The 20,234-nt window shown below is 37.7% G+C and overlaps 2 protein-coding genes across 2 annotated transcripts in view; one reads left to right on the top strand and one right to left on the bottom strand.

Annotated features, from left to right (window-relative positions):
• Positions 1 to 20,234, top strand: part of LOC137615273 (uncharacterized) — a 512,941-nt gene that overhangs the window by 60,025 nt on the left and 432,682 nt on the right. The gene's annotated exons all lie outside the window — the stretch shown is intronic.
• On the bottom strand, positions 10,033 to 17,331 carry LOC137614891 (protein FAM200B-like). The gene is made up of 2 exons (XM_068344549.1): positions 17,047 to 17,331; positions 10,033 to 10,110 (listed from the first exon to the last, which is right to left on the bottom strand). The coding sequence occupies exons 1-2, from the start codon at positions 17,329 to 17,331 to the stop codon at positions 10,033 to 10,035; spliced, it is 363 nt and encodes a 120-aa protein (XP_068200650.1).

Here is a 20,234-nt window from a genome sequence, read left to right as displayed (position 1 = left end):
GCTATCCATTAGTCGTTGGAAGGTCGCCCCGGCATTGCGTAGAACGAAGGTTGAGTATGCGAAGGTGTAGGATCCAAACGGCGTTACAATGGCAGTTTTCGGAATGTCTTCCGGAAATACGGGGACCTGGAAGTAAGACTTGAGGAGGTCCATCTTGGTAAAATACTTCGGAACGGCGAAATGCGTTCTTTAGGTCCTGCATGTTGAGCAGCGGGTAGTGATCGGGCATTGTGATGAGGTTGATGCGCCTGTAGTCGCCGCAAGGTCTCCAGGACTCGTCCGGCTTTTCTACCATGTGTAGGGGCGATGCCCAGGGACTCGATGCTTTCTTACAGATACCCATGCATTCCATGTCCTCAAAGGCGCATTTGGCATCCTTCAGTTTCTGGGGCGGTAGGTGGCGGAATTTGGCGTGAGTAGGAGGTATTGTCGTTGTGATGTGGTGGTAGATCCCGTGCTTGGACGGGGAACCTGGCGAGTGTCGGAGCTCGGGCTTGAAAACCTCGGGAAATTCTTGTAGGAGGTCGGTGTAGGGGTGCGTCGTTACGGCGGATACGGACATTGTTGCAGGGCCGAGTTCTAGGGCCCGGGACTTGCAGGTTCCCGTGTCGATGAGACGTTCGTTAGCGATATCGACGAGGAGTCCGTGGTGGGCGACGAAATCCGCACCGAGGAGGGAGCGATTGACGTCAGCGATGGCGAAGGGCCAAGAATATGAACGGCCCATGATAGATATCTAGGGGGTCCTAATCCCATAGCACCGTATGGAAGATCCGTTGGCGGCGATGAGTGAGGGAGCGTCTTTGTCGGGACCACGGTCTAGGTCGGACTTGGAAGGTGGGAACGTTGACTGCATTGCGCCGGTGTCTACCATGAGTCTACGGTTGGAAATGGTATCGAGGATATAGAAACCATTCTTGTTTTGGTTACCTGCGGCTGCGATGGTGGCAGGTGGATGCTTCTGGCGTCGTCTTCTAGGGAAACTGCATGGTGTTCTACATTTCTTGGCATCACTGCCGAACTGTTGGTGGTAGAAGCACCATGCTGGGTTAGTCCTAGGGTTCGGTCGTATTGGTTGCGGCGGTTTCTTTCTTGATAGAACGTTGATCTCGTCGTCCTCAGGGGCCGTTGCCGAGGAATCTATGGAAGAGAAGCTGCTGAAGGAGGAGAACGAAGGCGGTGTTGACGATGATGCTCCGAGGCGAGATGCTTTGGAGTTCATTCATCGGGAGCGTGTCGGCGTCTGTCAATCGGGCCCTTACGTCCTGTGGTAGGCGTCGAAGAAAGATCTCGCGAGATAAGCTAATCTCACGTCGTCGGCCGTTGCTGTCTGTTTCGGGGAGCAAGAGCAGGCTGGTTAACTCGTCCCACGCCTCGACAGGAGAGGTGTCACCCATGGGCTTGCCGGCGAGGTCCAGGACTTTCTGTGCCCTTGCTGAGACGGAGAGGGAGTAGATACCGATGAGTTTCGTTCTCAGGTCGTCGTATGAAACTTGGCCGGCCTGGGCGTCGAGCCATGGGGAAATCTTGTCGAATACCTCTTCAGGTATGGAGGTGAGAACGATGTCAGCCTTGGCGGAGGAGTTGCTGAGTCTAGTGACACGGAAGAGTACATCTGCTCTCAGGAACCAGGAAGCGGTGTTGTGTTGAGAAAAGGGCGGCAGTTTGACTTTGGGCGTGGAGGCGAGGCCGTTGGGTGCGATGGGCGTGTTGCTTCCTGCATCGTGGCCAGATGACGAGTCGGCGAAGAGGTGAGAAGTTGATATGTCGGTTAAGCTCATCCTACTGCCTTACATGCACCGAAGTGTGGGAGAACCAAAGGCAGGCTCATGCCTAAGGTAACGGAGTATAGAGAAGGTAGCACGGCCGTAATAAGTCCGTTAATGGCAAAGACAAAACCGCTGATGCTACTTTCAACTCTGGGGTCACCAGTTGTAAGGACAGTGAGACAAGTGTCACCAAGATCAACTGATACTTTATTCAAATGTGCATGGGAGTATATTACAAGGTGCGGACGGAAAGGTAGGATGGCGCTGGCGCCAAATCAGAATGAATTGCCCGCCAAAATATATGTGTTTTCTTACACTTACAAATATACAAATTATGAGTTAACAGAAACATGTAATGAAATGATACATATGTCAAAATGTAGCTCTGATAGAGCGGAATACATATACATGGGGAAACCACGGTGTGGCGAAAGGAGAATTCAAATAAATGAGCAGTTTGATGATTTTCTGGACAACGAAGGGAGCGGTGTCCTTACAACCCCATAACTCTCTAGCGGTAGTATCTCAACGAGTCGCTGGTGCCCTGGTCAACCTACTACCTGTCGATATTTACTAACACACGATATTTGTATTGATATTTGCGAATATTTGTATATGATCCTGAAGGTGTATATGAATTTTTAACCCAGCCTTATCAGTGATCCACCAGACTTCATGGCTCATTCTCCGTGCCCAGTGAAATTTACCTGGACAACCGCTTGGCGGCGCTACTGGTGCGTCATAATGTAATATGCATAGGGAGTTGATTATCTTATTAAAGCTATACGATCCTTGGTTATTCCATAAGTAAGGGGTTAGATAAAATCTGTAAAATGAAATATAATTTAAAGAGGAATAACCAATCAATACATACTGTAGACTTCCCCATGAATGCTCAAATGCTCATAGCCAGGTAAAACATGAATATACCTAAATAAGAAACACATAGTTATTCATTTAGTTAAAGGGGCAAGTGTGGCCACGTGGACACCTTTACAGACTAATGTATTAAGGGAGACGTCCTACTTTCTGGATTGATGCATGAATCTTTAAAGTCCCAATGGTTTGATGTCCCACCCTTCCTTGATATTATTGAAATTGATAAAAACGTACACACTTTGCATATGCCTAGGTGTTGCAAAATAAGATACACATGTTAAGGGAAGGAGATCAAGGAAAAGAATAACCCCAATAACTATAATTTTGCTATCTTAGCCTCGCTTACTTTTGCAAAGGTTATGTAATAATAGGTGTAAGGTATGTTTGTGTGTTTATAATTCGCATAACTCCAAAACTATTTGACCGAATATCATGAAATTAGGTGTGATAATTGGCCATGATCCAAAAATAATTTTATTAGATTTTGGGAGTGATTGAGTCAGAAGTCAAGGCCAAGGTAACGAGAAGGTAAAAAACGAATTGCAAAACTCAACAACTATTTGACCGAATCTCATAAAGTTTATTGGGATGACTGGCTATGATTAAAAGAAAAATTGATAAGATTGTGGGGTGATTGGGTGAAAGGTTAACGTCAAGGTTACAAAAAGAAAAAGAAAAAATATCTTTTTGCTATATCGGGGTTAATTTTTATCCGATTTGCCTGAAACTGTAGCAAAAAGTAAATCATTCAATTGCCTATTTATTATATACAACATGATATAGTGATGTCATTACCCATGTTTGAGTATTTATTTGTATGTCTGTATGTGATTAGCATAACTCAAAAACAATTTGACTTAATTTCATGAAATTTGGTGGGATGATTGGCTATGACCCAAGGACCATTTTATTCCATTTTGGAAGTGATTGGTTTAAAGGTCAACGTCTAGGTAACGAAAAGGTAAAACACGTCCTTTTGCTATGTCGTAGTCCATTTTTATACAATTTCCATGAAACGTGATCCTTGTGACAGTAAAACATTATATAAGTATGTGAATCGTAGGTCCAATCTACATAATAGATATGATTACCTGTAACTGCAGTTCTTATAATCGCAAATGAGATAGAATATACGATGCAATACAGTTTCCTGAAAAGTAACTTCGTAAGTTATCAAGGCGACTAGTGGCTAAATCATTGAACGAATCTCATGAAATTTGGTGCGATGATTGGCTATGACCCAAGGACAATTTGATTAGAGTTTGGGAGTGGTTAGGTTAAAGATCAAGATCACGAAAAGTGGGAAACGTCGTGTTGTTCCATATTCGTCAAAAATTATCTGATTTGTACGAAACTTGTGCCAAAATATTCATAATTCAATTGCCTATCTTGTGATACAGCATGATACAGGCGATGATTGGCCGTTCTAGTTTATTGTATGGCTTGCTGTACTAAGGTGTCTTCACAATCATTAGGCATACTAAAATGCAAGAAGTATAATGTTGACAGTTATGTTAGAAGCGTGGGGTCTATCTTTTGTATAGATTAATATTTTAATTAAAACATTCACTGTGATTAGACATGACGCAGGGACAGGAGAGAGAAGAGGTAATGTTTATGTAAAGTTCATAGGCAAAAGCACAAGGGATCTTATTTTAACTTATTTCACTTGATGAAGTCCATAACATATTTACAGTTGGCTCGGCTTAAGATGTATATTGAGACTCCCACTCTTCTATCACGAAAGGATACTTATATCAGCAAACTGATGAATGGTAGGTAATTGCTCTGCATATTCGTATGATCCCTTAAAAGTTATTTTTTTCTGTCTAAGATTCAATTTTAACGACTTTACATTTTAGCCTATTGAACTTTTGCAATATTTTCATAAATGGTGGGATTCTAAGATTTCTCAAAGGGGTTTTACTCATATATTGTAACTTCACTGTATATTGAAGTCTGTATTAACGGTGCATGATACTTTTGAAAAAGCTATACGATTCAGAAATGAGCATCGTGCAGAATATTGAATGCCTTAGGTGAAACTGGGCGAGGATTACATGAATAAGGAATCCATTGTGGTAACATATCAGTTTAGGACTGGTGAGATATTGAATCTGGTTTTTGCTGTCCCGAGTATTCTTGATATGCTTAACACAAAAATTTATTAGATTTATCAGAAATTAAAGAAAAATTACACATTATTTTTTACCACCTAGATCACGGATGTATTTCAAATCCTTGACCAGATTTGATTATGTTGCATTGTGGGTAAGAACGCCTGGTTGTACTTATATTATTAATGCTTTTGATTATGGATACAATGTTGAAATGATGATTTGCTCTTTAGCTCTCTGTCTAATCCAGCAATTCACGACCTTTTCACTATCAAATACCCCTTTTATTCAAATGCGTTTTCCTACGGCCACCCTGGATATTGAAAGTTCTATCAAATAAGCATGCTGACTCGATGAACTAAGAAACTAAATCTTCTTACTAAATCATAAATAGAATAACGAGTAAACAAAAATATAATAAAAATACAGAAAGGGAACAAATTATTTTATCTTTCTTTGCTAACACTTAGGAATTTTCCATTCATGAGGACGTTGAATGTCTTTGTCTCATTGTCTGTTCAAATATTTCAAAACAGCCCTACATTTTGTTCAGCACGATCTTGTCAAAGCTCAATCCGGTACAGGATGTGAATAAAGCAATAGTTTAGGTTTCCATCCATAGATATCCTACAATAGAAGCTGCGAGACCCTTATTGGCCAATGGTAGCGCATACGTGAACAGCGCCGCCATCTTGCCACAGGAGAGATGAACGATGGCTATCATGATAGTCAATGTAAATAAATGTCGCACACACAATTTATCGTAAAATATTTGGATAGCGCTTCGAGATTTACTTGGCTTCTATTTTGATATGTTACACTGAATAAATATACATTTAAATATTAATATTTTTTTTCATGTATATATACATATATATGCATATATAAACATACTTGGTACCTAATCATTTATATATATATATATATATATATATATATATATATATATATATATATGTATATATATACCATATATGCATGTGTAATATATATATATATATATACACACACACACACACACACATATATATATATATATATTATATATATATATATATATATGACAACACTGTTTGTTGAACAGAAACTTATGAAATGTATTCCATTTCTACTTGCAACTTTGCCAAGACCTTCAACATCTATCACATGAAACTTGTTAAATGCACTCCATTTTAATTTGCAACTTTGCCAAGACCCTCAACACCCATCACATTCTCTATACTTTGATTATTCCTTGTAACCTATATAACCATTGGCAAACATGGATTGCCAAGCTATACAGCCTATATATATATATATATATATATATATGTATATATATATATACAGTATATATATATATATATATATGTATATATAATGTATCCATATATATATATATATACATATATATATATATATATATATATAATTATATATATGTATACTGTATATATATATATATATATACACACACACACATATATATATATATATATATAAATATATATATATATATATATATATATATATATATATATATATATATATATAAAACAGACATTTACTCTTTATTATAAAAGGATGTATATATATATATATATATACATTTCTCAAAAAGGACAGGGAAATAGGTAGTTCTAGATATCCAATTTATTAGAAATCCCGACGTTTCGTGATCGTCATTATATATATATATATATATATACTGTATATGGACACACATTTAGTATATATGTATATGTAGCCTTCATAAGATAGTAAAAGTGAGCAGTCATCTTGAGTTCAACGAAACCAGTCCAGCAAGATATATATATATATATATATATATATGCATATTATTATTATTATTATTATTATTATTATTATTATTATTATTATTATTATCATTTTTATTATTTTATTGAAAGTAATTGCTGCCTCAGTGGCGTTAATTTTGTAATTAACTTTTTCTATTGTTCATTGCTATAATCTGCCAGTAACTGGGAAAAGGACATATTTTCATGAGGAAGGTGATGGAGACCATATTATTCACAGTTCATCTTTTATATATTATTACAAATTACAAAAGTAGAGATAATAAGTATAAAGTTTGTCTTTACCGTGAAACACTATCACAATGTCACTGCGCACAAAGTAAGGTTTACTTATGTACAAAAAATCCAAAGCTCATAGATTTAAGTATAACAAATCCTTTGACTCAACTGATTTCGAGCAGGGAGAAGGTTTTTCTGCTCATTATCAAGAGTCAACTGTAATGCAGGATGTGTTTGTAAGGGCTTATATACGGAGTCCTGCTTTGACATTCCATCTTTATTGGTCAAGGACCGCTCGAGGGCGGAGATGATTATTCCTATGTGGTAGTTGCCTATGGCTAGCCAGCATGTTTGGTGGAATTAAGGAGTCAGGTTCTCGCTGGACATAATCCATATTTCGGCCTCCGGCGCTGTCAGTCCTGTTATGGTCGTGATTGCCTGAAGTATTGTTGGTGATGGACCTTAGATACGTTGGCAATAAGGTCCCCTCATGTGTGGTGCCGAGGTCAGGTCTTTCTTGTTGTATGAAAAGTGCTTCCATTATCCTGAAGTGCGTGCTGTCAGGGGCACAGCCAATGATGGTGGCATTCTTTACTATATGCTCCCTTGTTATGCTGTAGTTATGTGTTTGCAGGCAATGTATTTTTATTTCACCCTGTTGCAAGTGGGAAGATAATCTTTTAGATAGATGCATCGTCGTCATTCCGATGTAGGGGCCAGACATCACTGGATGGGTCATTCATATCGGTATATTACATTACTCTTCTTTAAGTCATCTTGCATGGCAGGGGAAGGGGGCTGTTTTTCATTATTAAGTCTTGCGTTTTTGCCTATTGGTAATAAATTATGAAGTTAATTTCGGTATCCTCTGCTATGACAAAAATGTTGTTTTTTATTTTATTTTTCATGTTTTTCTAGGTAGTTTGAGCTCATGAGGCCTTTATAGTAAAGATTTATTTTTGCTGGCGTGTTGGCATTATCAGGGTGTTCATTCTTGTACCATTTTTCCATTTCTTTCTTAATCTGTCGGTTAATGTCCTTATTTGTGAAGCCATTATTCACTAGAAATTTACTAGTTCTGTCGAGTTCCTTATGGTTGCCTTTCCATGAAGAACAGTTAAAAATGACTATCTGAACAAAAGCCTTAATTATGGTAGTTTTGTACCGACTAGGGCACTCACTGTCACCATTCAGAAATAGGCCAAGATTCGTTGGTTTCACATACACAGAGGTATTGGATCTTGTATTGATTGTCTCTACAAGAACATCAAGGAAGGAGAGATGTTCTTGGAAGCTGTGCTCAAAGATGAACCTGAGGGAGCTGCAATCCTCGAAAGGGCATTGAAGTTCTTCTATGCACTCCACAATGACCATTTTTTACGAAAGTATCGTCAATGTAGCTCACATAGAGGTCTGGTTTACTGAATTTTTGAAAAACTCTCTCCTTGACTACTCCCATATAAAAATTAGCAAAGAGGATGTCTAAAGGGGACCCCATGGTAACGCTTATCCTTCTGAATATACTGAATATATATATATATATATATATATGGCCCTTATGTGTGGTAAAAAGGGCTTTTATAGTGCATATTTCTAATAGTGCATTCATTTTCGGACAATTGAATTAATTCAGCGAGAGAGAGTAAAAGAGATCAGACAAAATTAAATAAATGTGTGGACGTGTTTCAACCTTGTTCATGGACCCCTCGTATTACCTTTGTGGCCCTAGGGGTCAGTGGATCCCAGGCTGCAAATCACTGGTCTAATTAATCATCTCTTGAATTTGTCATTGTAAATTTTGAAAGCTAGAATTATCATGTTACCTATAAAGCTGTTATTATTTGTCTGTGTTTGTATCTGACATAGGCGAGCATTCATGCGTTGGCAAGAGTACTGCACAAACTGTATTTTTTTCTCTAAGTATATCTCTGCTCTGTTTATTGTGTATTTCAAATGATTCTGGCAATCTTTCAACTTGATCAAGAGTTATCATAAATAGAGAGATCTTCTTCCAAGACCAACAGCAAAGTGGGTGTTGCAGAGTGGAACCGAGCTCTTTAGGTATGAGAAAACAAGAAATGATAGAAAAACAGTGATGTATCTTTTGATTGATCTGGATGGTATCTATGAAGTGATGCATCTTTTGATTGATCTGGATGGTATCTATGAAAATTGTTTCTGGTTTATTCAGGTGCTTGAAGTGATATGGCATACTTTATTATGTTGTATTTGGTATCAGCACTCTGTCAGGTAACCCACCGCCCTATGTTGAATTAGATGTGGTTAATTAGGAGGATTTATGAATTTGGGCTATATAGCCTGGTGCTGGAGCTGTTGAGGCCATTCAGTGGCCAAGTGCAAATAGGAGAAAACTCTGTAGTCACACTGTTGAGAAAAGTTAAAAAAGGTTGGACGGTAAAGTGGAATAATGGAAGTGGGGACAGAGGTAAAGTAGAAGGATTTAACCTTTTACTGTCCTAATATCCCATGGTGGATCTGTAAAATGTCCACTTTTATGGCAGTCACCATTGATACGTTTGAAAAGGCATGAAACTGATACTTAGGTAACTCATGGCCACACGCCTGGGGTCTTTGATGCTGCCAATCAGAACCTAACACGGCTAGTTGACGCCGATCTACTGTGTTGGAAATTGAAAGGAACCCCACTTGTGTTGCAGACCAAAAAGGGGAAGACTCGCACAATCTCTCTGAAGAAATCTCTCCCCGCTCTTGTAATCATGGTAAGTACTCCTTGACCCTGTATGTTGTAGTTGAAAGGTTTGCCTTCATTGTGAAGTTAACTTCATGGTGTTGTGATGCTTGTGAAGTGTTGATATTGCAGAGAAAAAGCTTAGAGTCTAAATGGGCTATATCAGATGAATTTAGATGGAGCATGCTCAGTCTAAATGGGACACTTTGGTCTTTATACTAAAAGAAGCCTTCAGCATATGACGCCTCCCTCAACCTACTATTGTTTGTTTTATAGCAATAGTGAAATCCATTATCATTTCTAGTTATTATAGTGATGTTACACTCATGTAAAGTCAGCAGCAAAAGAAGTGTCGCCACCCTCATTTCACTGACTCTCTTAAGTTTAAAGACGACAAAAGACTTGGAGGCAAGGTTAGAAACGTCCCCATAAAGGGGTATTGAAGATACAGAAGAAATGGAAGGGCGAAGCTTTAAGGGGACATGGGGATGAGGGAAACAAGGATTAGTGACGAGCAAAATAAAATTTTTCGGGGGAAGATCTTATCGTTGAATTAAGTCACTAGGTGCTTCACGTGGACAGACCATGGACGAATTCAGCACAGCAAAAAATCTCATTCCCTGGAAAGGGAAATGAATTAGATTATTAACCGATCACTTATGCACTTTACTTCTACAGGGTGAGAACACCACGAAGTTGGGTGGTTATAACTTTTAAGCAAATAAAATTAAATTGCAAAACTTAGGAGCTTAAAACACTATCATACGGAAATTAACATTGTCAAAGGGTGAATTAATGAAGGTTAGGAGCAAAGGGCACACGTGGTTGGGATATAAGGATGGGATAATAAAGGTTCAGTGGGTAGGATCTTTCGTTAAGGATAAAAGGAAAGGATGGGATGTTATAAAGAAGGGAGAAGGAAGGTTGGTTAAGGATGATGAGGATGAGGTTCTCACACAAACACCTTACCTTGATAAATAGGACTCTGTCTCCTCCCTAGTGGAGAACGTATCACAGGTCATGCGTCCGGGAAGGTTTAAAAGCAAAGAACTGCCTAGCTGCTCCTACAAGGAGATAACCCCTTTCATCCCACAATGGAGTGGGGGGGGGGGGGGGAGGGTTCATTGGCCTGACCGCTGTCCCATTGGTTATCAGCATTGGTCTCGTCTCCCTACACCCCCATCAATAGACCTCCCCTCAACTTCTCCTGGGTTCCCTTTGTGATGGCTTCATGCTTATTGAAGATGTCTGAAATGACACCTCAGGGGAGTAGGCAGGTATAGGATGGGTGGGTAGGTGGTGAAGCTCTGGGTAGAGTCCCAACGCTTGTGGCATTTCGAATGGTCCTTGCTGGGGGGTTGTCTTTTGTTTGAAAAATGGCGCAATGACCGTCACGAATAACAGGTCCCCATTTTAGCAGAGATTTTGTCCTAGAACAGAACAAGAACTCTGCAAGCAAAGTCTGAAGCCACTAGTCTTAATGACCCCTCCCTCAGTGAGTCTCACCACGATAATGAATTAATTTCTAAGCTGTAACTAGGGTTATGATTTTACTTTATTTTGATAGTATATTAACTTTAAGTGCCATATAGAAGTAAGCATGCTGGTTGTGAAGCAACAACAAAAAATTGGAAAATGCAATAATAATTAAAGTTATGTGACCTAGTACAGTGGTACGCATGAAAATCAATGCAAATGGATAAATCACAACATGTAAATGATAAAATGAATCCATAAAAAATTAATTAAATTTAAACGATTGAGGCCAAGATGGCTCCTCAAGTTTATGAACCCAGGGAAACACCAAGGCCAAATTGATAGTAGTGATTCAACGTGTGGATTATGCTGGTATTTGGTATAGTTTGGGCCACCTCCAGAAGGAGTGCTCAATGGTTTTCAGTATCATTAGGCAGCCGTAAGGACGAAAAAGACTGTACCAGTGATTTGATTCTTCTCAAACATGTCCTTGATGTATTGCACCAGGTTTAATACCTGACTGCAGCAGGATAGATCTGGTCTAAAACCAGCTTGGTCTGTCGACATTTGGTTGGATATGGGCTAAGATCATTCGTTCGTATAATTTGTACAGGATACACTGTAAGCATATTGGTCGATAGCTTTTTCAGCAGGGCTACTACGCTCGCTTTTCTCCAAATCTTTGGGATTTGGTAGGTTGTTGCACAAGAATTGAATAGCAACAGGAGTCATGCTTTTGTTTTGTAGCAGGCTGATGTGGATCTTAACGGAAAGACGAGCTGGACACAACTGAATTTACTCAAATGACATAACAAGCTTATACACAAATAGTTGAGGATAACAATGGCATAAAACTTTCACAATGGGAAACATGCAATGCCAATTAAAACCGATTTTTCTGTTATCAGAGAGAGAGAGAGAGAGAGAGAGAGAGAGAGAGAGAGAGAGAGAGAGAGAGAGAGAGAGAGCGCATTACAGTGTATGAGAGTGTATGAAATACACGTGCATTACATGCCATATTGGTGACTCTGGAGCACGGTTCAGATATACCAGGTCAGCCAGTACAGACAGTGTACCGATTTTAATCCTCTTCTGCGCACTTACGTCATCTGATGGGACTTATTGGCGGCGAGAACCATTAAGAATGTAGATCTATCACACAGTCAAGAATTTATATATATATGTATATATATACATATATATATATATATATATATACAGTATATATATATATATAATACATATATATATATATATATATATATATATATATATATATATATATATATATATATATATATATTTACATGAACGAGAAGTAATTAATTACACACTTTTTATTTGCTGGATATCTGAATACATATAACCTGTATCATGGACAAGGAAGAACCAACAACTGTATATTAGAACTTATTTTTTTTTCTTTTTTTTCCGACAGAATGATTTTGTTTGTGTTAAATTTCAAAGGCCCAAGGAATGTAACGAAAACATTTTGCCTTTGAAAATATCCTATCAAGTTACAACTTTCACTTTTTCTTTGGGCCGCCCAGCAAGGCTGCCCTTAACGTTTCCTATACTTCATCAAATTATTAGCATACTGCATTCGGAAATATGCTGATATCATAATAAAAAAAAGCAATAACACCGCCAGAACATTAATACCAGACTGTTTTTATTGTAAACAAAGCTTTTTAAAACATTTTTTTGCCCTCCATGAGAGCTTCCCCGTGTCCAGCATACAACTCCTATTAAAACATTCTATCCAAGTATCATTCCTTGGTAGTCTTATAGCATTATTTCCTAACTCAGGATATTTGATACAATATTTCTAATTACTAATGTATTTAATAGCATCTTCATGAATTACTCCCCCAACATTTTAATTTCTTTGTTAGCTCGCTTCCTCGTCAAAAACATAATTAAAAAAAAAAATGTAAATTTCTGAACATCTGCGTTGTTAGACATTTTTAATGCTAAGTCCCTTTCTTTTAGATATATTCATCTTTGCCAGGTTCATGTGATTTTTCAACAGTGGTGATATACACTTTTCACTTTCTACTTCAATTTCTTTACCTAGCAACATTTTTATCCTAAATTTAAAGTTTCACAGAATGTTGAGGATCAGGGTGACCATCCATTTGCATTATACACCCAAAGAAATGTTCATTGCAATCTTGATTTAATCTTTGTGCCGGTAGTTAGACAATACTATGAGAGCCTTTTAACATATCAAGCAAAGCAACGGCAGATTTACACGATGAAATTATTCTTAGTAACCGAAACTTCATGTTCTCTGTCATCCTTTGGTTTAAAATGAATCGAGATTACAGACAGCACAGTAGCATACACATAGTTAATTTTGTCAGCACAGCAACATGCAGGTATTCACTGGACACTAGCCTATGTATGGCTTTGCTTTGGGAAAACGATGGTATTTTATTGTTGAGCTTTTAGTTTTTTACGTGTATTATAACTGCCAAATACTGCGCAGTTAGTTGGCATTATCAGTAATGGAATGAATGGATGAATAAAAAAGATATATGCACACAGCGACTGCAATTGTTTACATTGCCTTTATTGGTAACTATCTACGGCCATGGTTCTTTGTTTTGGTTACTCACGTGCTGTGAGACGAGGGCTAATGATAAGGTTTTTAACAGAAAGAGTGAGAGACGAGCTGAAAATAACCGATTTTGTTCAAACAACATAAGTGTATATACAAACTGTTGAGGATAACAGTGGCATTATACTTTAACAATATGAAAAATGCAATGGCAAGCTTAGGCAGGGTTTTATATCATCAGAGAGAGAGAGAGAGAGAGAGAGAGAGAGAGAGTATTAGTGTATGAGTGTGGATGAAATATACGTGCATTACAGTTTTGTCTCCGAAATGTAAGATCATTTCTGTTGTTTTGTCATCTAGGCCAGCCACCTTCCCAGTGTACCAACCGTGTGTCACACAATTGTACATAATTCCTTTTGTATATAATATGCTTGTATCTTCGCTCTTCCCTCGCACTCAAACGAACATGAAAATTCATGCCTGCTGTTTTGCTCTGAACATTGTCTGTCTCTCGAACATGTTATGTCCTGTTGCCTTGAGGTTTTGTATATAAAGAAGAGTGTTCCTTAATATAAAACTCAGACGTTTCCAATCTGCCTTTGAGTTCACAACTCCTCCCTCCTTCGTTACATTGGTGACCCCGGAGTGACTCGCTCCTCCCGCCTCCCCACCCCCCTCCGCCTCTCACCGTTACTATGACGCCATCAACGCATACCTTCTGCAGCAGTACTCGCCGTCGCCAGCCGCCCGTATAGCAACGCCTTTTCAGCTCTCTCAACAACCGTTGGGGGACCAAAGGGCTTCGCTCACCCTCGGGAAAATGACCAGTATCACTCGCCTGCAACCTGCCGCAGACGGCTCTCCTCATGATGTGAACCCCCTTCATGACTTTCAAACCTCCATCAACGCCTCCACTCGTGACGAAGAGGACACCTATTCAACTTCAACCGAAGCTGACGTGAATGCCGTAGGAGAGGCCTATGAATGCCGTAGGATATACTCGCCTATGAATACCGTAGGCCTATGAATGCCGTAGGACACACACGCCTATGAATGCCGTAGGACACACTCGCCTATGAATGCCGTAGGACACACACGCCTATGAATGCCGTAGAACACACTCGCCTACCCCGTGATGAGCCGGAGCGACAAAACAGCCAACCATCATCCACCACTGGCTCGCACCCCAACCAACGACTTCTACAGCCACTCACTGCTGCTAATCGGCGCAGTTGTTACTACTACCTCTCCAGATTCAAGGCACCTATTTAACATGTTCAGTATGTCATTTTTAGAGGGGGAGCCATGTACCAACCGTGTGTCACACAATTGTACATAATTCCTTTTGTATATAATATGCTTGTATCTTCGCTCTTCCCTCGCACTCAAACGAACATGAAAATTCATGCCTGCTGTTTTGCTCTGAACATTGTCTGTCTCTCGAACATGTTATGTCCTGTTGCCTTGAGGTTTTGTATATAAAGAAGAGTGTTCCTTAATATAAAACTCAGTCATTTCCAATCTGCCTTTGAGTTCACAACTCCTCTCTCGGCCCGTCACACCAGATTAGAGATGTTGCATGACAGCATTTAGTTCTTCTAAGGTCAACAGTTGGAAGTTGTTGTCACTGTCTTGTTTCATACGGTCCATGTCCTGTCTCATTTTATTTAGGTAACTCCACTCTTTGCTATGAGGATTGCCATTCGGCATCAGTTGGTGCGCTGCCTGGTTGGGGGTTGCAGCAGCTAATTTAGGTTAGGGCTTCTTCCCTGAGTTCACGGTATCGATGGTTACCCAGGATGCTTTGCTGTTCTGGGTCATGTCTATGGATAACTCTAGAGCAGTGTTTCTCAGCCTTTTTCTGGTGGTGGCCCCCTTCAATCCAGTGCAAGTTCTTGTGGCCCCTCCATGCCAACTTTGAGTTCTAACGCACCCCCCCCCCAGCACCCGCCATCCGTCCATCACCTTAATACGCCTAGGGAAGTAGGTATATTAATGGTTCTAGCTTGAATAGTACCATGTACTCAAAACACTAATTTCAGGCATAAATCAAATAACAATATTAATTAGAAAAATATTTTATTTGAATACTTATTTATTACAAAAGGAATACAAAACAAGGAATACATGTAGGTACAATTGGCTTTATCTTGAAAGGTTTCAGTGGGATCCCTGTGACTGATGCAAGGCTGCCAACTTGTCAATGTTTGGCTTGAAAGCTGTCAGAGAGAGACGTAAATTGCCTCATTTTTCTATGTCAAGGCGATTTCGTGTCTTTGACAGCAGGCACATCACCCGACTGAAACCAGTCTCGGCCAAGTAAGACGTGGGAAAGGCAAGTAAGAGCAACTTCACATCTTTCCAGAGTATTGAATACTTCTTATAAATATCTTGATTCCTCCACAGCTTCTGGTGTCCTCCACGCTTGAACCTTGCTTGAGCTGTTGTGTTATTCTGAAGTTCAATGAGACTTTCTTGTAGGATGACATCAACTTCAGATACATCAACAATGAAGGGGTCCACAAACCAGTGTGGCACAGTCATTTGCAGTAAGTCAGATAAGCGATATTCCGTATCATTATGCAACTGCTTCAGATGGTCAACATACACTGCTAGGTCATCATCAAGCAGCTTGGTGGATATAACTGCTAAGGAAGGAAACTGTGCAAACTCTCGTCTTCCAAGGTTCAATCAGAACAGCTTGAGTTTCCCTTTAAATGCAGTAATTGCTTCCTTGCAGGAAAACAGGGTGGAGTTATTTCCTTGGAGCTCTTTGTTCAGAACATTTAGCTTTTCAAATATGTCAGACAGGTATAAGATGTCACTCTTTGCATCAAGAAGTTTCTGTCTAAGTTCTGTCCCCCTAAAGAAAAAATTAACACTGTCCCAAAGTGCAATAAATGGTTCAGGCAATTACCTTTAGATAGCCACCTGACTTCAGTGTGCAACACATGTTCAAATTCTTCATTGTTCTTTTCACATAATTGCTGAAAGAGGTGATCTTTCAGTGCACTATTTTCTATCAAGTTGACAGCCTTGAGAACATGCCCAAGTGCTTCATGCAGACATCCTGCTAGGTTTTTGGCAACCAGGTGCTGCCGGTGAACAACACAGTGCACACAAACGACATTAGGAACAGCTTTTTTTTAAAGTACGCACTGAATCCCCAGTACCTTCCAATCATAGCAGCAGCGCCATCTGTTGCACAAGCCACAATGTTCTTGAGTGGAATAATGTTCCCCTCAAAATAGACCTCAAGCTTTTTGAAGATGGATTCCCCTTTAGTGTCAGTCGTTAATTTCAATGCGAAAAGCATTTCTTGACATATTTCATGAACATCAAGAAACCTCACAAATACCACCAGAAGAGCAGAATTATCAGGTAAAGTTGATTCGTCGAGATGAAGCGAGAATTCATTCACCTGCAGTTTTGAGACTAGTTGGCTTTCAACATCAGCTGCCATCTCATCAATACGGCGTGATACTGAGGAGTTGCTCAGAGGAATAACACTAGTTACCTCTTGTGGACTCTGATTCATGACTGTTGAAAGCACTACAGCCACAGTCGGCATGATCAGAGATTCACCGATAGTATGAAGCTTACGTGCTTTTGCAATCAAATTCGCTATCTTGTAAGAAGCCAACATCCCTCTATCTACTTTTGCCACCTTTTGGGTAAACATATGATTCACTGTCATCCTTCCTTGGATCTCATCAAGTGATTTCTTGAAGGAATCTAGCGGATTGTCTTTCTTGTCTTTATATGCAGTCTCCAGATGCTTTTTCAGTTTGCTGGGATGCATAGTTTCATTTGAGAGTGAGGTCATACATAGCAGGCACATATTTCACTGTCTGCAAAAATTACCTGGTATATTGAATCGAATGATGTTTAAACTAAAGTCAAGCATGATAAACAGAATATTCGAAGCATAATAATGATTTATTTAAAAATATTATACATTTATATATTTTGTGGGTCCTAAATTTTCTGTGGCCCCCCATGGCCCCCATTTTTCCAATTTTGCCTTGTGGCCCCCTGAAAAAATCTCATGGCCCCCAAGGAAGCCATATGGTCGACGGTGGGAAACACTGCTCGAGAGGATGCCGATGGCAGTGACGTAGATGTCAATCCCATGTATTCTTTTGTATAATAACATACGGATTTTTTTTTCTTTTTTAGAAATTTTACATGAACCTTAGGGTGTACTTGAACCCTCTTGATATCCTTTGTATAACAATATCGTTGTTAGGTTCATGACTTTTGGCTGGGGGTAAAATTCAAACACCCACAGAGAAACGTTTATCTGTGGCTCGGTACATTGAAACTATAACAGATATGAATTTATGGTTTAATGCATTATCTCGAGAAGGATTGAATATTTCAATGATATGAGAAGAATATCTTTGTAATGATTAAAATTTTGCACGTAAATAAGCAAAGAAAACGTGAAAATCATGCAAAAACCTAAAATAATTTTTAGAATATTAATAGAAATATAATCATTATGTAAACGACTTAATTTTATATGTTATGATATTTCATATGTTATGAAATAAATTTGATTGGTACTGAGCAGTGATTGATTAGAAAAGGGTAGTTTTTTTTTATGGTGGGTAATGACATCATGTGTAAATCTACGTATGCTGACGTTTCATAGAATAACTAAATGAAAATAAAAAGAAACTGAAACCGTATAGAAGGCTGAATAGATTTTCTATAAAATGCATATATATCAGTGATATACTGTATATTGTCAGCAATTGTAGAGCAAACACAGACAATATATATCTGTGCTAACAATTTGCAGAATAAAAAGTCATGAATAATGCTCGGAACAAAATGAAGACTGTACTGAAAAGCTGAATAAATTTTCTTTATGATTCATATAGGTTTTGTCAGAAAACAACTGAGCAATTGAAGAGCAATAACCAAAAATAAATTTTCATCTTTATGTAACAAAATTTCTGATAAATTATATTATATAAAAGTTCATATTCATATTTACACTATGTAAAAAGAAATAATATACGAGACATGACCGTCCCAGTTATATGCAAAGGCACAACTATACATAGAAAAATTATTTACAAAATAATAAAATTCTTGCGTAAAAGACTATCTAAACTGGTTTTACATTAAGCATATCTTCTCTGCCGCTTTGCGCAATAAATAGATGATGAATAAATCTATGAAAGATGTGAAGATTTCAATGGAAAGCTCGATGCACAAGATGTTTGCATGACCTCATATATTGATATATATATATATATATATATATGTATGTATATCTATATACACACACACACACACACACACACATATATATATATATATATATATATATATATATATATATATATATATATATATATATATATATATATATATATATATATATATATATATATATATATATTTGATTTATTTATAATCGTATGCTGTTTTATACACATACACACACTTACACACACACATATATATATATATATATATATATATATATATATATATATATATATATATATATATATATATATATATATATATATATATATATATATATATATATATATATATATATATATATATATATATATATATATATATTTATATATATATATATATATATATATATATATATATATATATATATATATATATATATATATATATATATATATATATATATATGTATATGTATATGTATATATATATATATATATATATATATATATATATATATATATATATATATATATGCATATATATATATATATATATATATATATATATATATATATATATATATATATATATATATATATATATATATATATATATATGATTTTGTACAGTTATACGTGTTTTTATGTATATTCATATAAGCCATAAATGCCTTTATGATAATAGCTTTTGGTGGACTAAGGAATCGAACTCGAGCCCAAAAAAACTGAGGTTCCAGTAATTTAACCACCCAGTCACAAAGAGAGATCTGTGTGGCTATAAGGTTAGGTTGTTGGAACTTCAGTTTCTTGGTCGCAGTTTCGATGCCCTGCCTGACCAGAAGCTATTGTTATAAAGTTGATCCCTTGGGTCAGTGATTCCGAGATAGAGAAAATCCGATATCAGGAGGTATTTATGGCTTGCTTACCAGAAAGCATGAAATATCACATTACGTTGGGCTCAAGATAAATAGAAGACAGAGATGATGAGAACTGAATATGCAATGGAAGTTTCAATATCATTGCAAGGAGAAAGGATTCATTGGGTGGAATCATTTAAATATTTAGGAATTATGATCACTAATTCAGGATCTTTAGAATTCGAGTTTAAAGGAAGATTGAAAAAAAATAAAAAAATCAGACAATGCCTAGGTTAAGTAAAATTTGGAGATCAAATAGCCTGAAATTAAATATAAAAATCCGGCTATATGTCAGTTTAGTGAGATCGGTGTTACTGTATGGATATGAGTCGTGGTATAACAATGAAACCATATCAAACAGATTTTGTAGATTTGAGAACAAAGCCCTCAGAAGAATATTTGGGGTTAAATTTCAGGACAGGATTAGAAATGAAACTATGAGAGAGATTACTCGGGTGTCATAAGTGGATGAGATCATGGTAAGTGGTAGATTGAGATGGTTTGAGCATGCCCTTCGCACTCCCCAAGAGAGATTATTTTACCAAACTTTCAATTGGAGTCCA

This window comes from Palaemon carinicauda, chromosome 21, assembly GCF_036898095.1.
Source record: "Palaemon carinicauda isolate YSFRI2023 chromosome 21, ASM3689809v2, whole genome shotgun sequence".
Taxonomy (NCBI): domain Eukaryota; kingdom Metazoa; phylum Arthropoda; class Malacostraca; order Decapoda; family Palaemonidae; genus Palaemon; species Palaemon carinicauda.
Note: the sequence above shows the minus strand (reverse complement) of the source record. Positions and strands in the feature narration are given on the sequence as shown.